At 43.9% G+C, this 23,593-nt stretch overlaps 2 protein-coding genes across 2 annotated transcripts in view; both read left to right on the top strand.

The window, feature by feature from the left end:
- SLC22A16 (solute carrier family 22 member 16) overlaps positions 1–7,170 on the top strand; it is a 31,527-nt gene extending 24,357 nt beyond the window's left edge. Inside the window, exon 8 of the mRNA XM_072333244.1 lies at positions 3,496–7,170. Coding sequence (XP_072189345.1) covers positions 3,496–3,708 — 213 coding nt within the window. The 3' untranslated portion in view covers positions 3,709–7,170. The remainder of the gene's footprint in view (positions 1–3,495) is intronic.
- Positions 7,171–10,483: 3,313 nt separating this feature from the next.
- Positions 10,484–16,931, top strand: DDO (D-aspartate oxidase). Its single transcript, XM_072333243.1, has 6 exons — positions 10,484–10,618; positions 11,134–11,367; positions 12,795–13,000; positions 13,144–13,252; positions 13,898–14,074; positions 15,278–16,931. Exons 3-6 carry the CDS (start codon positions 12,826–12,828, stop codon positions 15,843–15,845), a joined length of 1,029 nt encoding a protein of 342 aa, XP_072189344.1. The 5' UTR covers positions 10,484–10,618; positions 11,134–11,367; positions 12,795–12,825; the 3' UTR covers positions 15,846–16,931.
- The last annotated feature ends 6,662 nt before the right edge of the window (positions 16,932–23,593 follow it).

The following is a 23,593-nucleotide window of genomic DNA, read 5'->3' as shown; positions in this document are numbered from 1 at the left end:
CCATGAAGAAACATTCTCTGGTCAATGTTTTGCCTTTACTAGCTGAGATAAGCTTTATCAGTACAGAAGTGCTGCAGTCAAACCACAAATGATAGTACAGCTCAGGTACTCTGGAGAACTGCAAATAGCAATGCAAACAGAGGAATTATTTCAGCTTTGAGCAACTCTCAGTGTGCAGAATTCCCTGCAGTATTTGTGGAGCTGTGTAGTAGTTAACTGTGAATGTGTTTTGATTATTAGCTCCTGATATAAAGCAACTGTCAGTTTATTAAATAGGCTTGTCTTAGCGTGGAGCATAGCTTGCCAAGACTTAGGTAAAGTAAGTGTTTTGGAATGAAAGTGAAATTAAATGGATTACATTTCTGAGTAAACTGATGTATATCACGTTGACCTATTGTATACACACACGCTGTCAAGCAGTTAATACTGCTATTTGTTTGACAGTCTGCCTCACGTACAGTTATGCCACCTGTGAGCAATGCAAACAGCTCATTTGAACGCCTATAAATTTTGAAAAACTTGCTGAACGTGGTTTGTATGTGACAGCTTTCAGTAAGAGTAGTAGTAAAGGTGCTGCTCCATGTATATCCTATTTGTGTTTCTCAGTGGTTCAGAATTATGTTCCATTAGCCCTTTATCAGGACCTTGATTTTTCTGTCAAGTATATCACAGAGTACAAACAAAAATAACAACTCCACTGAGGTCAGTGAAGTTAAATGAATGAAAATCCTGTGTTTTAAACATTTTTCATTGTCGTTGAATTAGGGATTTTGCAAATAAGATTACATTTTTAGATTGGTTCCAAGCAATCAGTTATAAACGTATTTGATCGACAGACTAGAAGAATGATTCTCAAAAGTAAAGGTGTTATTTTGTAGGGTTACTCAATGCAAATACTTTTTCTAGTACAAGTCTACTACCTCCCAGCCTTATACCAGTGTGAAATTCAATTTGTTGCTTCAGGTAGCGAGGAAGACTTAAAAACAAATCAAATGGTGGCACATCTTTTTTGAAGTTATTCATGGTAGCAGTTAGAAACTGCTGGATGCACTGAAGTGCTGGGAATAGTTTGGGAGTTTGACTAAGCTGAAAGTCAGATATCAAATGAGGAGCCTGAAAAAGCAGTGACTTAAACATACACAACTGCCATATTAATTTTGGTGGAGCTTAAACATACTTAAATATTTTGCACAACAGTGCACTTCAATCCATAAACACTGAACTCATTGGTTGTATCAGGAAAACATTTTCTGATGCTGAGTTACATATGGACAATGTTACACACAGGCATAATATACACACACTGTATGTGTTTGGAACGCACAAAGGGCTTGATCCTGTCAGATCCACATCCACATGAGGAAGGATGTCAAGTTTGCTAAAGACTTGTTTTGAATGAATGCAGCTTCACTGATAAGTTTGGATACTGTCCCTGGGGGAGGGGGGAGAAGATGTTTGAAAAGTCACTTCATAAATATGCTGTGATTTAATTGTTTCATATTCTGTCTTTCATAGGAAGCACTGGAAAATGCCTTGTAGAGTGAGGTAGAAGGGAAAAATGGGGAATTAGCCTGGGGTGCAGCAGCTTTCACACTGAAAAAAAAAAAAAAGATACAGTGATGGGATAGAGTAAAAAGCTGAGATTAAGGGCAGGAAAGGTGGTGTTGTGCAGTTAGCCAGGATAGTGGGAGTTCACAGGGCATAAGAGGTAGGTTCATGAGGAAGGGAAACACTGGAAGAAAGTGTCTGAAAGACCATAAGAGAACATGTACATCTTCAAAGCACAGTGTCGCTTTAACCTTGCTGTCAGACATCAGTGGTGACCCTGTTCTCATGAACTCTGAATGTATGGATATCCAAAGAAATTAATTGTCTTTAAGCTACAGTGTCCTCAGTATCCTCAGTTATAAATGTATGACAGCCTAAGAAAACGCATAAGAAAGGTCAGTATGGAATAGCTGCCATTTTGCAATTCATCCTGTCTTGCCATGACAGAAAATAACTTCTAATAGCAGAGTTTTGCACTCAGAAGTGAGTTTGTTCTCTGCTTCAGTTGACTTTTCAGATGCTTTGTATTCTTCTCACGCAGTACCATTTCCTCTGGCCTTATTACTGCTAGGATTTATTTATTTATTTTTGTGTAATTTCTCATGGTGAGGGAATGAGTATTTCATTTTTGCTGTCGCTTGTCCTATTAAACAGTATTTTGAAGAAAGAAGAGTGTGTGCAACCGTATGAATTTTGCTTCTCAAAAGGTTGCTTGAGACTAGGGGAAGGAAAAGTGGCAGAGTGCATTTGCATAAAAACAGCTCTGTTCAAGGTCACAGTGGAGAACTCCAGTTTTAAAGCTTCTTTCTGACTTGAGGAGAAAGTCTCACTTAGATGCAGATGGTAGCGGGCCAATTCTTGTCTCCAGCTCTGTGTGAGGAACAAAGGTGTTGTAGTTCCAAGCGTCCCTTCTCACTCTTGTAGGGCAAGTATTAAACAAACTGGACAAACCTGAGAATCAACACGGGGCCAGATAAAGATAATACAGTATCAAAGAACACAGTCGTGAAATGGAAAAACACTGAGGCCAGGCATGATGTACTGTGCAGAAGCATTTAAATCAAGAGAGATTTGGATTATTTATAACCTAACATTGGAAGAATGTCAAGGTTTTAATGCCTGTTCTGTACTTCAAAGGAGGAAAGTGGAAACTGTTCACACTGAGCAAAGCACAGAAATAAAGGGAAAGAAGAGATGCTCACGGAGCGTGTGTGTGCCTCTGCATCTATCCAGCATGGTCCTGGTCCTTGCTCCTTGGCACTGAAGCATGCTGTTATGGTAGCATGTATGCCACAGACAAAACCAAGATATGACCGTGGCGCACATGTCAGTAAATGCCTGCACCCCTACTGGATCTATAATGGAAGTTATCAAAGTATTCCTGTTGAGAGCTATGTTTTCTGCTGAAGTTCTCTGTTGACCCCACACGCACACTTCTGTGGCTCCAGGCCAACAGTCTGTACCTAGAAATTCTGGATGAGCAGGGTTGCAGGTACAGGGGGAGAGGTTCAGGAGACAGAGTGTGCATTGAGGTTATAGGTGTTGGGAAGTTCCAGCTCTGTGAACGTGCATGTGAAATAAATGAATGCAATCCTATAATCTGTTCTAAAATACATGCATGGTAGTAGAAATACCAAATGAAGATATATCTATTCTTGTTTCTCAAACATAATTATTCCTGCTTGCACTGTATTGATCCATTAAGGAACAAATACTGCATTTGTTCTTCGTTAATTCTAAACTTGCTATTCATTAATTCTGCTGTATAAGATTTCATTTACACAATAGAAAAGCAGATCTTTTATACAGTCAGCATTTGAGACATGTTACTTGCCTTACATCACAGTTCCTTGAATTTTATTTCAAGTGTACTCTCAAGCAAACGTACTCTCTTTGCATACCTTGAAAAACATTTTTACCCTTACAGCTGCTTTTTATTTCTTCTAGTTGCTTGTTGGAATCATGGCTCTTCTGAGTGGAATATTAACACTAATGCTTCCAGAGACACTTGGAAAACCTTTGACTAATACTTTGGAGGAAGCTACGGAAATGGGAAGAAAGAAGGAAAACTGCTCAGGAAAGACTCCTCCAGCAGACAGTGGTGGAACATTAGAAAAGATAGAGATGTTTGGTCAAGGAGCAGTTCGCACTGAGAAATAAAGCAAGAGCAAAATGGCTGCTCCCAGTTTTAGCAATTATATAATTTATAGGTCATTTTATTCAAGAAAAAACTATAACATCTGTGCCTTTTAATTTGTAACACATCTTGCCTTTTTGACAGAGCAAGTGCATGGAACCTTATTGACTTGACTGGGGTACTGCAGAAAATTTGATGAGATTTCTAGATCCCTTCTCACACTTATTTTGCCTTTAGAAAACCTGTCTGACTTGCTGTGACGAGCTGGAGTGATTAACTTCAATTTTGTAACCTACCCGATTACATATGTGTAAAAAAGTGCCAATTCTTACTAAGGGTTTTCTGTGGTTAGACTTGTAAACCCACCACAACGTGCCTTGTCTTTTGCAGCTGTCAGTTACAGACACAAGAATTCGATATGTAATGAAGTCAAACGCACAGTCATAATTCAAGAGAGAAGCCTTAACGTTTCATCAGGTCATACTAATAAATTCTTAAACTACTACTTAAACTACTATTTCTATTTTTCAAAACCGCTTCCAGAAAGGCTGTCATTTCTAACAAAAGGATTCTGTGGGATGGCTTCTGACTGAAAAAATAATATTAATTTTGCAAAATGTGCAAAGAGTTTGTGTACTATTCATTCTGATGAATGGTAAATGCATTTTTATTAGTAGCTTAGGAAAAAAAAAATGCTCACTGGATCTGCCGCTGTCTTAGTAAGCTCTTTTTTACAGAAAACTGCCTGATGCCTTTGAAAGTATTTTTCATTCCAGACCATTATTTCAGTGCACCCCTCCTCATTTGATTAAGTCTCAGATTTGCCTAACGCTTCAGAGCAACACCAGCAGCTTTGCCAAACACTTCTGTGGAAGCTGAGCCCTTTTTAGTCCTCAGAGGAACAAAACAAGTGGTACCTGGGCCTTATTCAGGCTCTCTGCAGCAGTGGTCTTAGTTATTAAGGAAAGATTTGTAGGCATGGTATCTACACACCATTCATATCAGATTCCATAGGCTCATGTAGGCTCTGTAGCTCCATTTTTTCCTAACAGTACAAAAATTCAGTTTCAAAAGTATGAATCAAAATATGATATCTAGAGGACAGTGAGTTACCAGCTATTCTGGTATTTTTAGTCAAAGTCTTTATCAGTGTCTTTTAGATCTTGCGTGAGCATCATCAACACCCATTTACTGGTGCAGTGAGTGTGCCTTATGACTGTGGACCATAGAAAACTTGTAGATGGGAAAACATAATTCTAGCTGCTCGTTTGTGGCTTTCTGTCCCAGCTCTCTTTTTCTGCATTCTACTTCCAGTCCCAGAGGTTTCTTCCTTGCCTGTGAGTCTGTATCCTTTCAGCCACCCTTGTTTGAGTGGGCTGGTGTGGGAAGCTTCTGCACATCTTTTGCCTGGGTTGTGTGAGCCCTGCCACCCATAGTGTGAAATCACAGTTCTCCTCACCTGAGGCACCTACTCACGGGCTGACACAATCTCATCAAAACAAGTCTTTCCATGTTTACTTCTTTGATACGTATCCCAAAACCAGACATCTAAATTATTGTAGATAAATATTCAATATGCTGTATAGTTTATTTGTCACATTTTTTTCTGTTATATCTGCATGACCGTATTACAGAATCACAGAATCACAGAATCACAGAATGACCCGGGTTGGAAGGGACCTCAAGGATCATGTAGTTCCAACCCCCCTGCCTAGCAGGGCCACCAAACATACGCCTTTACTAGATCAGGTTGCCCAGAGCCCCGTCCAACCTGGTCTTGAACACCTCCAAGGATGGGGCATCCACAACCTCCCTGGGCAGCCTGTTCCAGGACCTAACCACTCTCCTAGTAAAGAACTTCCCCCTAACATCCAACCTAAATCTTCCCTCTTTTAACTTAAAACCATTTCCCCTAGTTCTGCTATTATCAGCCCTTTCGAAGAGTTTGCTCCCCTCCTGGGAGTAAGTTCCCTTCAGGTATTGAAAGGCTGCAATGAGGTCACCCCGCAACCTTCTCTTCTCCAGGCTGAACAAACCCAACTCCAATCCACTGATTAGTATCAGTGGATTCTGAAAACAGAGTAATCGTTTATATCCCCCTATGAAATATTCTTTCTTCCTCACTGCACTGTCCTGGAGTGCCAAGTAGCACTTTGGTTCTGGACATAGGATTTAGTCATGTCTTATGTGACAACTAATGTGCTTTGAAGGCAAGCAAAAATCAGTAAGTTTAAGTTTAGGGTGTTTCTGTGCAGTAATTAAAGAGGTCTTTGTTCTCCCTTCAGTTATGTGGGTGTCCCAGTATTTGCAGAGAAAACCTCTGGAGAGAACTGCATGGCTTACTATGGCTTCTATCAAGATATAATTTGCTCTGCAAAAGTATGTGCTTTTAACCTTACCCATGTGAGTAATCCCATCATCATTCAGAGGAGCACTTGAATACATATTTTGATGACTAAAGATAGGATTACTCATATGCTGTGGCTTTCTGTTTTGCTCAGGAACAGACCCAGTATTCTTCCACTGCTTTCAGATCCCCCTGTCCCAGTTTCCAGGCAGAACAGCTGCCCTTATCTGCAGGATCTGTTGCCAAACGCCGAGTGCCCCACCTTAACCATACTAAGGAAGAAAATGGCACACAACAGTTCTATAGGGCAGTTAAACTGATTCAATCTGACTTTACAGCCACTCTCCCCTTCACAGAGCTCTGAATAATTGGGTTATTTTGGGGTTCTTTCACATGATACTCTCTCATTTTTTCATATATAGTCCTGTCTTAAATACTTACACTTTCTTTGCATGGGACAGTACAGTATGTTTTAGCGAGGTACTGAAGAACAATTTTAAACTAAATTTTTTTGCTTCCTTATCTGCAGAATAACTGATGTGGATATTACTCTGCTTTTAAACAGTGACTGCATGTTATGTTTTCCATTGACTTGAGGGATTCAGGACCAGGTCATCTGTAATTGGCATATGTAAGGTAGGGGAAATAAGAAAGAAAGAAAAGACTTAAATGCACGATGATAGTGAGCAACCCTTGAAGGCTACAGTTGTAACCTGTATTCTGAAACACAATGTTAATTGATCAACAGGCACACCGTTTGGGATTTTATGCATAAGTAGCTCTGAGGATGCCCTGGGATTTCCTTTTGTATAGTAACGCGCTTCCTTTTAGCTGAAGAAGCTCATTACTGTAAAAAAAAAAGAAAAAGAAAAAAGGAAATAGCATTTCTGAATTTCTGTATGTAGAATTTCTGTTTGTTTGCTTTCCCATGTGGAGAAAAATATGTTTAGCACTAGTTCTATGTTATAAATGTAGCACAGATGGGATGAGTCGATTTCTTTCTTTTCAATATTCATAGATTATCTAAATCCTCTTGAAAGGGAGGACTGAGTTTGAGAACAAGGGGTTCTAAGTTCCTTTGGGGCACGTTTTCTTCTCATTGCTAATAAAGACAATCCCTTTTCATAGTTCTTACCTGAGCCCTTCAGTTCTTTTAAGTTTATATTTGTCATATCCATCTTAGTGCAAATTTCTCATGGAGATATGTGATGGCTTTGTGAGGTATTGGATTAGAATTCTTATGTCTTAATTGTGTGCTTTTCACAATGATAATTTCTTCTGTCCTAAAATTGATACCGTATTTTATTGAACAGTCACACAGTTGGTTAGGGATGTGCCTTCTCGGTTCACTGAAGAAATTTTCAGTAGTTCAAAGATAACTAAAGAAGATCAGTAAGTAAATGTGTTTGATATTTTCAATCCTTATTTTCAAACATATGTGAAGAGATGCATTTTCTACTTTCATAGCTGTCTTCAATTTATGAAAGTTTCTGTCACTTGGGAGACACTGTAGACAAAAAAATCTCTGTGTCAAATGCTTTGGGCTGTGCCATGAGTGAGTGAGGGAGAGAATCTCGCCTTCAGGATACCGGCAGAGGAGTTCTGTATGGGCAGCTCTGTGGAAACAGAAGATGGTGTGACACCTCAGCTCTGGGTGAAAAGGGGGATGGAGGGTTCACTGGCATTCTCCTGTGTCTTTCACAGTTTATTTTTACCAGCTCCTTACGTGCAGTCGCTTAGGAAGCCTCCGTAGCATGGAGCTCAGCAACATGCAAGTTCTTTGTGTGTGCCTTTCACAAGAGCTCACAAAATGCAAAGGTCATTTGAACTGTGGGGGCATGGTGCCAGAAAGGCATCTGTGACTGCTAAAAGGAGAGTGTGGATCCATCTTGTACCCTTGTCTGGGTATCTGAAAGATGCTTGCCTGAATCCCACAACAGAATTGCAGGGAACAAATGAAACTCCAAGATTAAAATGGTGAGTAAAGACAAAAGAACAAGTTTATGAAGTCAAACAAACAAACAAACACCACAACAAAACAAACCCCACCAACTCAGTGACTTCAGTCAAGCCATATCTGCACTGCTCTCATCTCTCACGAAGAAAAGTTAGAGCACAGCTGTGTGTTGGCAACCTAACCATTCTGTATATGATTATGAGCCAGGTGCGTTTTGGGAACATGGGGAAAGTACGTGTTCTTGGGAGTTTATTTAGCCAGAATATTTGGCTGTAATACAATATATGTGAATAATGATTTTTTTAACATGCATGTAGCTGCACATAATAAATACAAGAATAAAGCTAATCCCATTATTTAATCTCTACACCTTTATGTAATGTAATGAACTCCTAACACTCAGCAGCTGTGTTTGGTTCATGCTTCTTGCAGGAGCTGGGCTGCTGCTCTGGCATTTCCTGCAGATCCCTCCTGCAGTAAAACATGTGATATCTCTTTCCTGTTTTAATATGCAGATGTAAACTGGTATTTGTATAACAACTCATTATGTGGTTACCTGTTTTGCATTTCGGTTGCAGGAAGAATATGGTTCTTTTCTGCCAATATTTGTATAAGTTGCCTAGAGCAGTAGTCCCCAGGACAAACTTACTAGTGACAAAAATAGCTGTGGATATTGAAAATTGGGTAGGAATTGATCAAAAAAGGAGAGTAGATGACTATGGGGATAACAAAATACAACTCATATCCATTTGGTGTTGTGTGGATGTGAGAACTAAGTGTAACTTCTTGCAGGAATTGAAGTTCACAGACAGCATAAGGAGAATGAGAATTGCTGCTGTTTATAGCCCTATTCTTTTTTATTTGTCCTTTAGTCCTTCTCAGGAATCTACTTATTTTCCACTTCTCTTAACTCTCAAATTAGTGCAAGTTGTGCCATGCATACTTTGTTAATCTTGTTTATTCTGATCAAGTTACACCTGACGCTTGGCTTCATCATTCATGTCTTTAATGGCTTTATATATCTTTGATAGGTAGTTTAGGTTCTTCCCTGAAGGTAACTGGAGTGAGTAGTTTTGTTAAGAGAAATGTTAGGCAGGAGATGATGAAAAACAAAGAATTCAATGAAAGCCTGTTAAAATGCTATTTTATTATTATTATTATTATTTTTGCTAATGGTAAGAAATCTGAATCATCTCTGATACTGTTATCGAGAGCACCGAGTTCAGTGAAGCTGAGAAAAATCAAGCCTAGAAAGCTGACACCTTGAATGGGAAAGTATTGCTTTCTTAAGCTGTCTGACGTATTAATATGACTGCAAAGAGATCTGGACACAAAAACAGCTCTTCCAAAGAAATGACTAGCCTAGGTTTATGCACAATCAGAAGTAATGGTGAATTGCTTCCCCGTTTAGTGACAGATTAACTCCTCTCCTCCTGCATCCCTGTCTGACATAGGCTTGGATAGCACTCAAGTGCTTGTTGCGGGGAAGAAAGGACCCAGCCATGAGCCTGGATCATGGCCCTCTAGTTACTCATGTTGCCTTCTAATGTTTCACTTGGGAGAAAGATGACTTGTGCTGGATGGAAAAAAAGAGCACCACAAGGCAGTTCTTACAAAGGTTCTCTCGGTGGTTTCATTGCTACTGATGAGAAAGAAAAGCAGTTTTCACTGAGGTAGTTGTGAATGTAGCAAAAGAACCAAGAATAAATAAACATTCTCTGATGAGTACCTTCAACGAGGCTTTTTGATATGGAAATCAGTATTGCCAGTACCTTTCTAAGAGATTTCTTCCCTGTCTTATACAATTCTCTGTTCTTCTCAAAACTTGGAGAGAAAATCAAGCTGTGCTATCATTTTGGCAAAATTATTCCTTGTTTTTTTCATCACTGAAGGAAAAAGGTCAGTGATCGTGTCTGCACTAGATCATGTCTTTACTTGCATGGTTTCAGAGCAGTTCCACAGGGAGGTGAGGCAGGTGCTGTGCACAGTCTGTGCTATGTTTGCTCTCCTGCTGTGCTCCCAGGTCCCCTGGGGGCTTCCTGCTCTGTGTTGAAGCAGCTGTAGGAAAAAGGCTGCTGCAGGAGGATTCGTGGCAAATGCTGCTCTAGGAGGATGGAGGGGAGCTGTGTTGGTGAGCCTCTGAGTTCAGGCTGACAGGAGTCAGCTGAAACACCACAGAAACACCATGTGCCCTGCAGTAAGACACCGTGCTGTACAGTGTTATCAGCACCCTCGGGATCCTGCAGGCAGGTGTTCTTCTGGCTAAGTTGCGTTTTCCTGATGACAGTGTAAATGCTTGCAGGCTTGGCTGGCTGGCCTGTTCTTATTGACCATGCTGACTGAGGTGCCATGTGCATTATCAGCACTCTGACTGCCTGCTGGAATCTTACAGCGAGCTTGGGGCAACTTCAGAAACATCCAGTGTGCAGCTAATTGCTAATAAGGGAGGTAAAGTGGGATCGAGGAGCCTGGGAGCCTCCTATCTGCACAGCAAGCCAAGTTCTGGCAGCCAGAGAGTGGGGCTCAGCTGTGCCTGGGCTCAGAGCCAGCGCTGGGCCGTACACACACAGCCTGCAGCAGCAGTGGGGCTGGGACAGCTCTCAGGGCCTACTCAACCTCTCTTCTCCAGGTATTTCCCTCTCCCTCTCTTGCTCACTTCTGTTTTGGTTTGCTTTTTGTCAGCCAACATGGTGCTCAGTGGGGAGGGGAGGGAAGCAGCGGCCTGCTCAGGCAGCAGCAGGGCCGCAGGGCTGCACTGCAGGCCTCAGGGGCTCTCAGAGGTGGGACTGCACTTGGGTATGTCAGGAGATGGGTCAAACAGAATCTGCCTGTGCTGCAGGGAAACAAAACCGATGGCTTTCCTCCGGCCTGGCCATTTGTTCTGGCCACAGAGGAGCTGGAGGGTAGCAGGGGCACTGTGTCTGCTGGCTGGCCATGCTGGGTAAAAATAGCCTGTCCTCATGAGCCCTCCCAGGTGCATGCAGGCAGGAGTGTGAGTAATCCATTTGCTCGTTGCATCAGCAGCTTTGCTGAAGCCAGGCTGTGCTTGCTGCTGGGAGTAGAATGGCCTTTAACCTCTGCTTTGCACTCAGTTATTTTTTGGCACATTAGCACATTAAGGCCTGATGTGCTCCTGTCTCGCAGCAGTCAGTGCTGGAACAACAGCGTGACAACTGTCCATTGTGGCTGGGCTCCTGTGGGCTCCAGAAGCACCGGCAGCCCCTTCCTGCTCGCACTCCTGACAGCTTTTGCAGTGCTGGGATCAGCCGACATCAAACCAGCTCGCCTGTGAAAATCCCATCTGAACCAGGGAGGACTGCATTGAAACCCAAACTGCTACTGAGCTGCAGTTCCCCCTTCTTCCCCAGCCGCAGAGAGGTCAGTCGGGAAATTCAATTCCCATCTTAGTCCTGGCCTTAGGGTGCTGGAAGGGCCGAGGGGTGTGGCTTGTATTCAGAACAGAGTTTCTTTAGACTGGGTTTATGGTGACAGCAAAGTGGGTTGTCAGTGCTGGTTCAGGGTTCACCTTTACTCCTGCACTGTGTTCTCTTTCCTTGCTGTGTGGGTATTTTCGTGGTTGCCTTGTGAAATAAGTTGTAATAATTGACAGGAAAAGAGTTAAGCATCATCCCAGAACAAGAGGGGAGGTTGCAACAACCCTGGGCCATGGTGCAGAAAGAATGCAATGATAAGCAGCAGTGCTTATCCCCCCCTCCCTTATCACACAGCAGGGACGTGGCTTAATGGGCATGATGGTGACAAGTCGGCGGTTGGACTAGATGATTTTAGTGGTCTCTTCCAACCTTAATGATTCTACAATTCTATGACATCAGACTTCATGTAGTTCTGCTGGTAAAGTGAGCAGCTACAGAGTGTTGTGAGAAAAGACCTTGTAAATATATGTAGACTCACAGTTTGTCTTATCCAGACTTTCATCAAATATGCCAAGGAAAGATGGAAGGGAAATCAGCATTACCCTTACAACTGCAGGTGCTGTTTTCCAGAAAAGGTTCTCAAAGAGCAATTGGTGAGGCTGGATTCTGCAGTAAAGGATGAGTGAGTCCCCTAGGACACATGAGCAGAACAAAAGTAGGACTGTAGCAAGCAAGACCAAAGGCTCTCTAACACCACCTTGTCCAAGAATCAGTATTGGCAATGCTTCAGGAAGGTATGAGAGCTGTAGGCAAAAGAAACTTTTCCCCATGTTGCGCCCTCAGCTTTTGGCAGGAATCCCCAAAGGAATTCAGGTGAACCTCAATTCTTGTTTTTAATAAAAGCTTAATAATAATGTAATGCATTAAAGATAAATCTGAAGGATTTATCACGTCTGCCTCTATCCAGTCTGCTCTGGGCCTATTTATTCCCTGGCTTTAGGGAGTTTGCAGGTGCTGACGTCCAAACAACATTGTTCCTCTTTGGTGGCTGAGGGGCCAGTTTTCCCAGAACTCCAAGGGGCACTTCTGTACTCCTGACCCCACAGGAAGATTGATGGGTACCTCACTCCCTGGGAGTCACTGAATAAGCCTTACCTCAGATTGCTACACCAGTGCCCTATGCACTGACTTCTCTCTTGCTCTGTGCTGTGGATGAGGCAGGGACTGTCTGAGTTGGGACATTTCTCAAACATGGATTGTCGTGCTGGGGGGTGATGCTCACCCTCACCTTTGTGCAGTGGCTTCATTTAGCTGCCAGGGGTCATGTTGTGTCCTGTGCAGGTGTTTAAGAGCTGAGGATGCTGTCCAGCAGGATGCTGTGCACACTGCAGCTGAGACATGTTACCTATATACTATCTCAAATGCCCATAGGTGCCTGTCTCCACCAGTCGCCACCCCACAGATGGCAGCCCCCAGGGTGGCAGTGGTGGGTGCAGGGCTCATCGGACTGTCCACAGCGTTACGTATTGCTGAGGTGAACCTGAACTGCTGCTCCATCACCCTCCTTTCAGAGCAGTTCAGCCCCAACACGACGAGCGACGTGGCAGCTGGCATGCTCATCCCTCACACCTACCCAGGTGCGTGTGAGCTGGTGTGCCAGCATTTTGAGAAATGTACTTTTTCTTTCACTCCCACCTGTCCCGTCTCCTTGCTGCTGACTTGTGTACTTCTCCTATTTGTGTTTTCACCCTCCTGTGTGTTTGGTTGTATTTGTGTGCAGACACACCAATCCACGTGCAGAAGCAGTGGTTCAAAGAGACCTTCACCTACCTTTTTGCTATCAGCAACTCAGCCGAGGCGTCAGAGGCTGGCATTCACCTGGTATCTGGGTAAGAGCAGCCAAAGGGCAGCATTTGGCAGACATCTACTGTGTGCTGCAGCAGGCAGAGGTTTTTCTTTCTGAAGCTCAGGTGCATGACCATATTCCCAAGAAACTGCACTGCAGCTGCTCCAATAGGATATATTTTCAAGCAAAGTTCATGCATTGGTATGCCTAGAGAAACCATGTGATATTGGCCTGCCCCAAACTATTTTTTATAATGGATATTCTCTGCGCTGTCACCAACCGGCTGCTTGCAGCAGAGGTGATCTCTGGAGGGGTGGGACTGCAGGATGCTCCAGCTCCGGCAAGTTGGCGTGGGAGTGCAATGGGTGTGTGCATGGCCACTTCATGCTGCCTGTGGTGTACACTGAAATCTGCCTGTTGGGAGTGCTGGAGCTGGGCTTTATGGGTACATAAAAACGTGACCATGTGTCCAAGTGGCCCCGTGAATAGGTCCAGCTGGGGTGGCCAGAGCCGTGGTGGGGACACTGTATGAGGAGACTTCTTAGTATTTTCACAGTTACTGCAGAACTGCTGTATGAGCTGTCCACAAAGCAGAGCCCTCCGCTCTCAGGAGGCCTGGACCACAGCTCCCAACCTCCTGGGCACAAGCAGCAACGTTTTGCAGCTTATTTTGCTTGTGTTCTTTCAGCTGGCAGATCTTTAAAAACCCTTCCGAAGCTGAGGTGCCTTTCTGGTCTGACGTTGTCCTGGGGTTCCGACCAATGTCCACAGCAGAAATGCAGAAGTTCCCACAGCACAGCCATGGCCAGGCCTTTACAACACTGAAGTGTGACTGTCCCCGCTACCTGCTGTGGCTGGAGAAAAGGTTGGTTTAGGGCAAGATGGGTCTGCAGAAAAAAAGCCCAGTTGGGGAGGCTGGTGGGGGCTCATTGTGCGTGGATGAAACTGGAGAAGGGAAAATGTAGCAAGCTGGCGTGTACATGTAGCCCATGTAAGTACTCCTAAAATGAGCAAATGATAGTCTCCTCTTGAGAGAAAGTGATAGGCTGCAGGCTGATCTCAGGTTAAGTGAAAAGACGTGTACCCATGCTGTGGTACAAATTGCCAGCTGAGCTGATGTCTTGGATGCCTTTCATCTCACTGCAACATGGGACAGAATACTTTGCATTCCATCAGCCAGCCTGGGAGGGAGTGCTGCAGAGCTGCGGGAGTTCTGTGCTGCCCGCTCTGTGCATACACTCTGTCATGTTCCATTGCTAACCAAGTTGGAGGTTGCTGCTGAAGCGCAAGCAAGTTGTTAAACTCACTAAGTGTCTGCCACATGGTATCTGGTCTTACCTTAATCCCTAGTATAGACCTCTTATTCACCAAAGAATGTAGTCTAATGAGATGATTAAGCTTTTATTCTTTCTCTTCTCCCTGGTGATGAGAAACAAGGACATACTAAACATGTAGCTAATTCTCAAAACCCTGGTGATGTGAACAGTGTTTATAGACTCTTTTCTTGGCAAGCTACAAGGAAGAATGGTTTTGTGCTCACCTTGCTGGTCCAGCAGTGGACTTCAGGATTTTATCCCTGCCCATTTTCCCTAACTCAGGAGTTTCAGCAGCTTTTTATTGGTGTATTATTCCGGGTTCGAATTACCCCTGTGGCGCAAGTGGTACAAGTGCCGTGCTGTTACACAGAGGGCTCGAATCCCGGGGGTTGGACTTGATGATCTCTAAGGTCCCTTCCAACTCGCACGATACTATGATACTATGATACTATTTCTTATAGTGCAATGGCAGCATCCCAGTGACAAAGCTTAGGTTAGGGTAGTATGGTTAGGTTGCAGTTGGACTTGATGATCTTTAAGATCTTTTCCAACCTGGCCAAATAAGCCAGATCACAAACAGGAGCCCCATGGTGCTTTCTTTACTTTTTGTCCCTTCTGCTGTCCCACTTTGGTTTTGATCTGTATTTTAAAGACAATCTCATATACTTAAAGTGCCTAATAATTACATGTGGGTCTAAGTGGGTTCTTTTCTGTCTCAGTTCTGAGGGTTTTGTTTGTTTCTTTGCTTACAGGTTGAAAGCAAATGGTGTCCAGATACACACCAGAAAAGTTGCAGACTTATGGGAGCTGCACAGCGAGTATGACATTGTTGTCAACTGCACAGGCATCGGAGCCCGCCGGCTTGTGGGGGATGAGCAGCTGTTCCCCATCAGGGGACAAGTGCTCAAGGTTCATGCTCCTTGGGTGAAAAACTTCATCCGGGATGGGGATGGCTTAACTTACATCTACCCAGGGATAGACAGTGTAACTCTTGGGGGAACCAGGGAAAAGGAGAACTGGTGTCTTTCCCCTGACCCTGGCACTACCAAAGACATCTTTGACAGATGTTGCTCCCTTGAGCCCTCGCTGCAACGAGCTCAGGATATCAGGGTGAAGGTGGGCCTGAGGCCATCCAGATCATGTGTGAGATTGCAGAGAGAGGTTCTGAGCCAGGGAGGAGCAAAGCTGCTGGTGGTCCACAATTATGGGCATGGGGCAGGTGGCTTTTCAGTGCACAGAGGCACAGCCGAGGAGGCCGCTCACCTAGTGGGAGAATGCATTGCTGCTCTGCAGGGTTCCTCATCCAGGGCCAAGCTTTGAATCCCTGAACCTCCTTTTTATGACAGGATAATGCAGCATCTCTTTGTAGAACCTTTGGACTTTTATTTCATTGCTGGAGAGAAGGAAGCTAAAACAACTTGTGCCATTGCAGGCACTTGGTGGTATCTCACCTGGCTTCCAACAGCCACCTTGAAAAGGTACAGTGGGTACATCCCAGCATTAGCCCAGCTCTCCTTCTCCTCCATCTGGTATCATTCCTGCCCTGGTGATTTCTTCTAGCTTTGTGCTTGGGAGGATACAAGATACATGAGTATCCTTCACATAGCAAAATTCACTGCTTCGTTATAATACAAATAATGTAAATTAAGCATTTATTCATCTACACATTTGATGTACTAGATTCAGTAAAAACTAATTCTCTGCTGTTTTATTAGATCTACTCTAGTATTGCCCTTACTCTGCCACCTTGCTAACAAACTTTACAATTGCCTTTATGAGTTACAATAATAGTAAAACCCTGCCCAGTGCTTCATGACAGTGCTTTGGGACGACTCTTGCAGAGTGGTAGGGACAGGGACCCTGTCTCTCACAGGGAACAGATAAGTATGATTCATGTATGGGCTACAGGTTTGTACCTCATGCTTTATTGTAAACATCTTCTGTTCTGAGTCTCTCTGATTTTGCTCTCAGACATAAGCTGACTTTTTCCCAAATAACGGTATTAAAATGGCCAGCCTGCCTGTATCATATGAAAGAGTTTATCAGGGTGGGCTTGGGAGTGCAAAAATTTCTACTTCTCTTCAGCACTCACAGCTTTTCTTGCAACAAGTGATGTAAATAAACCAGCCACACACCAAGAAATAGCACCAACTGCAGTTGTGTAAGGGAGAAACAAGCCATGTAAGTCTAGATAAACACTGGAAAGAGACATTTGAGCTTGCTGTCAAAGTACAAGATTAATATCTGACTCTTAGTGATTAAACTGCTCATTAGACTGGAAATGGCTTAAGTGTTAGCATCCACTTTTGACTCGTTCTTTGTCCTCAAGATTACAAACCAAACCAAAATTCTTCAAGAAATAACATAATTAAATTTGCTAATAAAGTTCTAATAGTAGAGCAAAGGTCATCTATGTGGTGTTTTCTTTAATAAATGAGGGATTTTCTCTCATTCAAATAGGCCTGGTGGAGCCAAGAAGGGCCCTTGTGTAACCACCACATTCATAAGCGTCTGCCAACTTCTGCTACTGGCACGGAGAATGAGGACAGTTATCCTTTGCAAGGGACAGCTGTCGAAAAGGGAATCATCTAAATTAAACTGCAGGTCAGTTAGTACTTGGGACCAACCTAAGACAGCCCTGTCTTCAGCCATTTTGCCTTCTTCTTCTCAGCTCTGGCTGCCAATTTTATGCTTCCTCCCCCAATAATTTGTCTTTTTGAAAGGGCAGAGCTGCTGCTTTTGGCAGCAGTGTTGATATTGTGCTTGTCAAAGCACAGCTTTGTCCTCAGATAACACAGAACAAAGAAATGCATGGCTGAAACCTGTGAGAATGGGTTGTTTTTTCCTACTCTCGATTTTAATCTTAAAAAGTAACAAAGTTCGGCTTAAGCCTGAGCTACAAAAACTAATAACACTCATAGCATGAATACATAGCACCACATTTTGCACTTCTGTAATTCCTAACGTCATGTGACGACATGGGTTTTGTAAAGGGAGTTATTTCACCCAGTTCATGTGCCACAGCATTGCTTGGCTCATTAGGTGGTTTTGCAGCTCCTTGCACTTTACTACCTTGTATAAGATGGTCCCATCAGCAGTCTGAGCCACTCCACCACTTATCGGTATGTGGATTAGCACAGGCCCTGCTTTCCCTGTAGGATGCTATTGGTGACTTTCCCCCTGTGTGAAAATGGCTGAGTAATCCTTTCATCACCTCTCTGTCCTGTGTCCAGGAACTAACTCACAAGAGGATCTTCCCTCCTAGCCCATGTTAGATCAGCCTCTAGCAAGTCCTGGGTGGCAGTTTATAAAGACTTCCCAGAACACAAACGGATTGTCTTGACTAGGAATGTTCTTGTCTGCAACCTTATTGATCTGTTCAAGGCTGTAAAGTGATGGTGAAGCTTTGTTGCTCCTCACTGCAATGTTCTTCTGCACACAGGCCTCAGAACTATTCTATTACTATGGTTTTTACCACTTGCTTTCTATGAGTATCAGACTTACTGTATTTCTCCAAGTCCCTCACAGCACCTAAAGGCAACCAGCGTCACATGCCATTGTCTTTTCTTTGGCTGTTTTAAGTAAAAGGTTATACACCATCCCTTAACAGCACAGCAACCTCTCATTAGTGTTCTCCCCACCCCGAGCGAGTAACATCTGCTTCCCATGAATTTGTTACTATCTGTTTCAGCTGTTTAGTCTAAGACCTCATCTAATGTCTCTTCAATCTAAGGCAGATGCTCCGCATTAACCCCTTAACAAATGGCTCTGCGGTGGGAATTTCACTAAGCTTTTGTGTGCTGAGTGCAGATACAGTAATCTATTTAGCTGTTCTCTTAGGGTTTGTGTTTCCCCAAACCCAACTGATACCCTGACCACATGCTAGCTGCATACCTGGTCACCAGAAGTCCCTCTGGTGCAGCCCCTGCCGCTAGTAAGTGAGAGAAAGCTTTTGGTCCATTAGCAAACTATTTCTTCAAAATACTTTTAAATCTCCCTGTCTGTTTCTGTTTTTAACCAGACAGATTTCATGTTCTTTTCCATTTCCTCATCTAAACAGGATTTATTTTGGTTCTTTCCCACTTAATTTTTAACAGGGTATTACAGTGAGCCAGTAGTTAGTTGTATTTCTTCTGGAAAGCCTCCGATGTTTCTGTTGGGTCAATATTCATATAAAAACCAAGCATTTTAGTCTTACATCTTATTTTTAGTCTTGAGGCAAACAGAATCACACATGCATCCAGCCCAATTGCTTCAATTTCTGTGCCCTTTTAAAAGGGGCTTTATTTGCTTGGGTTGTACCTTGCCATTTCCTGCTTAATTGTGGTTATAAAGATGTTAAAATGGCACCTGCAAGGTGCCATCAACCCCTGCTCCTGTCTGTTCACTCACTTTCTCCCACTCTGTAGTTTGAAACCCTTTTTGTCTTACTCCTTCTCACAGAGGCTTTCTTCTCTGCTAAGGTCTTATCACATACAAGGCTGAGCATCTGAAGATCATTGGGATGAGTTCTTCCTTGCTTGTTCAGTCCTTGGGGTCAGTCTCTGGTGATATCTCATCAGTCACCCCTGTGCATCCGCTCCTCAGCCAAGGTCCTTGCCAGAAGCAGAAGCAAAGATGTGGCCTGTGTGAACCCTTCAGCTCCAGCTGAGGATGAGCTGTCATCCCAGTGATGTACAAAACTCCATTTTGATTCTAAGTCTGTGCTGCTGAATCAGCTCTATCATATCTATCTGGAAATGCCGTGTTAAGGAAACACCCACACGTGGGAATGTGTGGTGATGGAGGAAGGTCATTAAGCCTCCTGAACTTTCCATGGTGATGAAGAGACATGTAACTTAGCTGTCACCTGTGGAAAAGCGTGAACTTCTTTCCTTACATCAGCCCCAGGGCTCACTCAATGTGTGGTACAATGTCTTCTGCCTTTTCCTCATAACATCCTCCCCTCCGAGGGAAGGATCCTTTCCTCACCCATCTGAAAGTCCTGGGAGTGATAATTAGGTTTCAGCCTGGCTCCAGGAGCCATCCTTGTGCTGCTCCCAAGCCCCCATTGTCCACACATAAGCTAAATGGACCATACTTGAGTATTGCCTTCCAACCCACACTTTCTAATTGACATTGAGTAGCACTTCTGGCAGATGGCAACCAATCTGCCATGCTCATGATGAATTTCAAGGATGTAATTATGGCATAGGAAAGGAATAATTCTATTTCGAGACATTTTCTATCAGTCCTTATGATGGCAGACAGCAGATGGGCCGTGTGTGATGGATTGCAGAAATTGAGCACGAAATAATAGTTTTCTGCAAGAGGGAGTTCTGTTGGTTTTCTTTGCAAAAACAAAGCCATAAAGACGTGGTGTCTCGATAAAGGCCTTTGCCTACATTTGAAACAAATTTGCCACATTTCTGAAAAATACAGGAAAATTGGGGTGCATCATTCATTCTAATTCTTTTTTAGGTCGAATGCAGCTGGAAATAAACTTCGATGTGATACATTCAGTATTATTTGGACTTAATGTAGTAATTAAAAGGAAAATCATGGCCTTGAGCGAGATTCATATTGTTTTCACAGCCGTTGTAAACAGCCAATGCTGCGCAGTGGTTTATTCCATCCTGCTCTATTCCCTGTTTTCCACCAGAGGGTGATGTTGCATCGAGCAGTTCGTGAGGCGAAACCACTAGCTTGTCAACGACGACTGAATGGAATGAAGCGGTGTTGAACTCAGGTAGTGGAAGTAGTGGTGGCCTGAAGAACCTGTTTGCTGCGGAGCATAATAATCAATTCTGTATCTTACAGGAGAGCTTAAAATCCTTTCCTCACCATGCAGTGCAGGACTGGCTTCAAGGGGACTGGGCCTCTCCTCCCTGTGTGGCCTGCAGCCTGATGAGCGGAGCAGTGGGACAACTAGTCTCCTTGGGCGTGCAAAGAGTGGTGTTTGGGTTTCTTGTGCACAAGAAAAAGAGCTGTATCTCTGAAATGAATAATCTGGATAAGAAAATATAAAAAGTAATTCCCACTTTGAGGTGTGATGTGAATGAAAAAGCCCTCTTGACTTCTGAAGGAAAGGGTCTTAAGCATCTGAGGTCTTGGAAGTGACGGAGAGCTGGGATACCTTGCAGCACAGAGCTCTCAGTCACTCTGCCTCCTCTTTCTCATCAGTGCTGCAATGAGCCAAGCTTTGGGAATGTGCTGGAGGCCTCAGGCTCCCGGGAGCAATGCATGTCTTCACAGAGGTGAGGTGCTGGGGAGATGCACTGATGATTGTTGCTGAGAACCCCCTCAAGGCCCTTTATGTCTCTTGGCTGTGTTGTGAGTGTGCCTGAAAAACGTCAGAATTCCAGCAATAATCACAGAAAAAAAGCCCTGCTTTTGAGATTTGCAGTGGGGTAATTGCCTCAAACAGAAGGATAAATACCTTTTTTTCTGGCATTTAATGGGCTTCTTAAGTGAATGGCAATAAACTCTATGCGAACAGATGTTTTCCCTCTTTTTTTCGTTCCCTTGCAACTCATACATAATTATGCACTAAAATGTTCTTGTCTGGCTTCCTGAGAGCAATCTTACTGCTGTTTGTCATAGTGCTATGTGGCTGGGCAGTCCAGTGCAAGGACTGAGCAAGAAGCCCTTGATTTCATGGGAGGCGACAGGCAAAAAGTGAAACACGGGAAGCTCTCTCTGAGCACCAGGCAGCGCTGCTGTGCCGTGCAGGTGACAGTACTGGTGCAGGCTGCCCAGAGGCTGTGGGGTCTTCTCCTTGGGGATCTTCAGAAGCTGCCTGGATGTGGGCCTGGGCACCCTGCAGTGAGTGTCCCTGCTTAGGTAGATGTTGGATCTGATGGACTCAGAGGTTCCTTCCCACCTCAGCTGCAGGAAAATTTGTCTCTCCAGGTGCTGCACTGCAGGTTTCAGTGCTGGGTTTGCTCCTGCTTGCTGCGATGCCCTGGGCTGCAGCCAGGAGGTTTCTACCCATTAACCCAGTGATGCTTGAGGTGGCTAGTCTTCCTCAGCCTTATGGGGCAGGTAGGAGCCCTGCTAAGTGTTTCTCCCTGTGCAGTGCCAGCTGGATCACCCTTCAGAGGTACTAAATCTTCATAAACTTACCTCATCCTTCCCAGCATCCCTTCAAAGCACCTGGCTGACCTCTGCTTTCTGTGTCCATGACAAAGGATGGAGATGAATGTGCCGTGGGCAAACACCTGCCAAAAGTACATCCCCTGCGGTACCACCTAACCTAGATACAAACCATCAGCTAAGGAGGCTATTCCTCTTCAAACCAGCATTGATAACCCTGCGCACACAACTGCTCCACATAGCACTGAGGGCAGTGCTGCCTGCTTTTCCAGCCTGCAGGAAGAGTGCAAGCTTTCATCCTCCCCTCCTGGTTAAACTGTGCTGGCAACATGCTGTCCAGCCCATTTATCTCCTCATCACTAGGATTTTAATAAACCATTTAAAACACAGCCAACAGAAGGGGAGGTCTGGCTGACCACATGGTCATATTTCAGAAGAGCAAGCTTTTTGTTACGCATAAAGGCAGTGGTATGGAATTATTGTCCTGGATACATGCAACACATTCCAGATGTGGGTGAGACCTTTATGAAAGGTGGATGCATATTTTTAAGCTGGCCTGCTGCTGCTCATGGACATTTTTGCATGCCTCCTCTCTGCAGAACCTCACTGCTTTTTACCCAACATATCCATCAGAGATGCTGCCAGCCTCTCCCAGCTTCTATTTTATCCTATTGCCTTTAATGAGGCGTGAATGGTAGCAACACATGCCAGTGTATCAAACAACATCGCCAGACAGAAAAAGCACACAGCGCATCAGTCATGGCTCTTAATTTGTTTGTGGAACTGCTGCCTGGCTCTCTGCTGCTGAGCAGCCCCAGGGCTGCAATCCTGCTCTTCCCTGGGTGTGCAGATGGGAGTCCCTTCACCATCAGGCTGTGATGTCCAACACTGTCACCAGTGTATAACATATACTGTCACCCGGTATAAACACTCTGGCACTTGCACATAGTGTAAGCCCATTAAAAAACATGTCCTAAAAAGGCTGACATCGCTTCTCAAAGCCATAATTTCTACTCCGGCTCTGATGCGTTGCAGAATTCTGACCATTATGGATTTAATCCCTTTTCCAAATTACATTTTTTGTAATGAGATATATTCATCCTCGAGCTCAGAAAGTGCAGAAATGCCTGTAAAATTGATTGTATCCAAATAAATAAACGAACAAATAAAAGGAGAGAGAAAGCTGCACCCAGAGTATCACCACTGTAATTCTTACAGCATACTGAAGAGTTTGTAATAGGAATTTGGGGTAATTTTTAAGCAAAGCCAGACATCTGACTGTCATTGCAGCATGGATACAGGGGGAATGCAGACAACAAGCTAATATCACAAAAAATATTTCTGCAATAGCATGTGAACTGCATATGAGATATCCCGACGTGATTCCTCTGAGCTGAAATGTCTTTAAAAGAAAACAGCAATACCTGCTTTCACTGTGTAGACTGGCATCTGTTTGATGAGACTGTCAGACTTTGCTGCTGCTGCTGCTGCAAAGCAGTTTTGCTCTCTCCGAATGATTACGAATGATTACATGATTTTGTAACGGGCAGAAGGTAAAATCCCTGTTGTTCCTTTCTGGGAGTGAACTACTGATTGCTGGAGGCAATGGCCTCATTATGGATAGCACAAGGCAGAGACTTGAGTAAACAAAGGTAAAGGCTGGGGACAGCAGAGCTGCAGGAGATCTCTGAAGAGCCTCTCAGTTGCCTTCAGCATGAACATGGGCACACACACAGGTACTGATACCTGCAGGCAGGGATGCCCCAGAGCGTTACCCAGAGGTAAGCCTTGATCTCAAATCCCCTTTTTGAACCATTAGTTATCAAATATCCTTTTCATCATGTTTGAAATTCACAGCCATGTTGTTTGGCTCTCTGTTGTGAAGGGGGAGAAAGTGCTTCTGCCTGTGTCCCTGGCACAGAAATGCTTTCGCTGAGCTGTAAGTGGGATTTGGAGCACAGGGCTCTAAGTAAAGCTCCTGCAAAGGTCTGTCA

This window comes from Excalfactoria chinensis, chromosome 3 (assembly GCF_039878825.1).
Source record: "Excalfactoria chinensis isolate bCotChi1 chromosome 3, bCotChi1.hap2, whole genome shotgun sequence".
Lineage (NCBI taxonomy): Eukaryota > Metazoa > Chordata > Aves > Galliformes > Phasianidae > Excalfactoria > Excalfactoria chinensis.
The sequence above is the reverse complement of the archived record's forward strand: the minus strand, read 5'-3'. Positions and strand labels throughout refer to the sequence as shown.

Coding starts and splice junctions, on each gene's coding strand:
- DDO (XM_072333243.1), top strand. CDS start 12,826: ATGGCAGCCCCCAGGGTGGCAGTGGTGGGTGCAGGGCTCATCGGACTG. Junction 13,253..13,897: donor GGCATTCACCTGGTATCTGG/GTAAGAGCAGCC, acceptor GTGTTCTTTCAG/CTGGCAGATCTTTAAAAACC. Junction 14,075..15,277: donor CTGCTGTGGCTGGAGAAAAG/GTTGGTTTAGGG, acceptor CTTTGCTTACAG/GTTGAAAGCAAATGGTGTCC.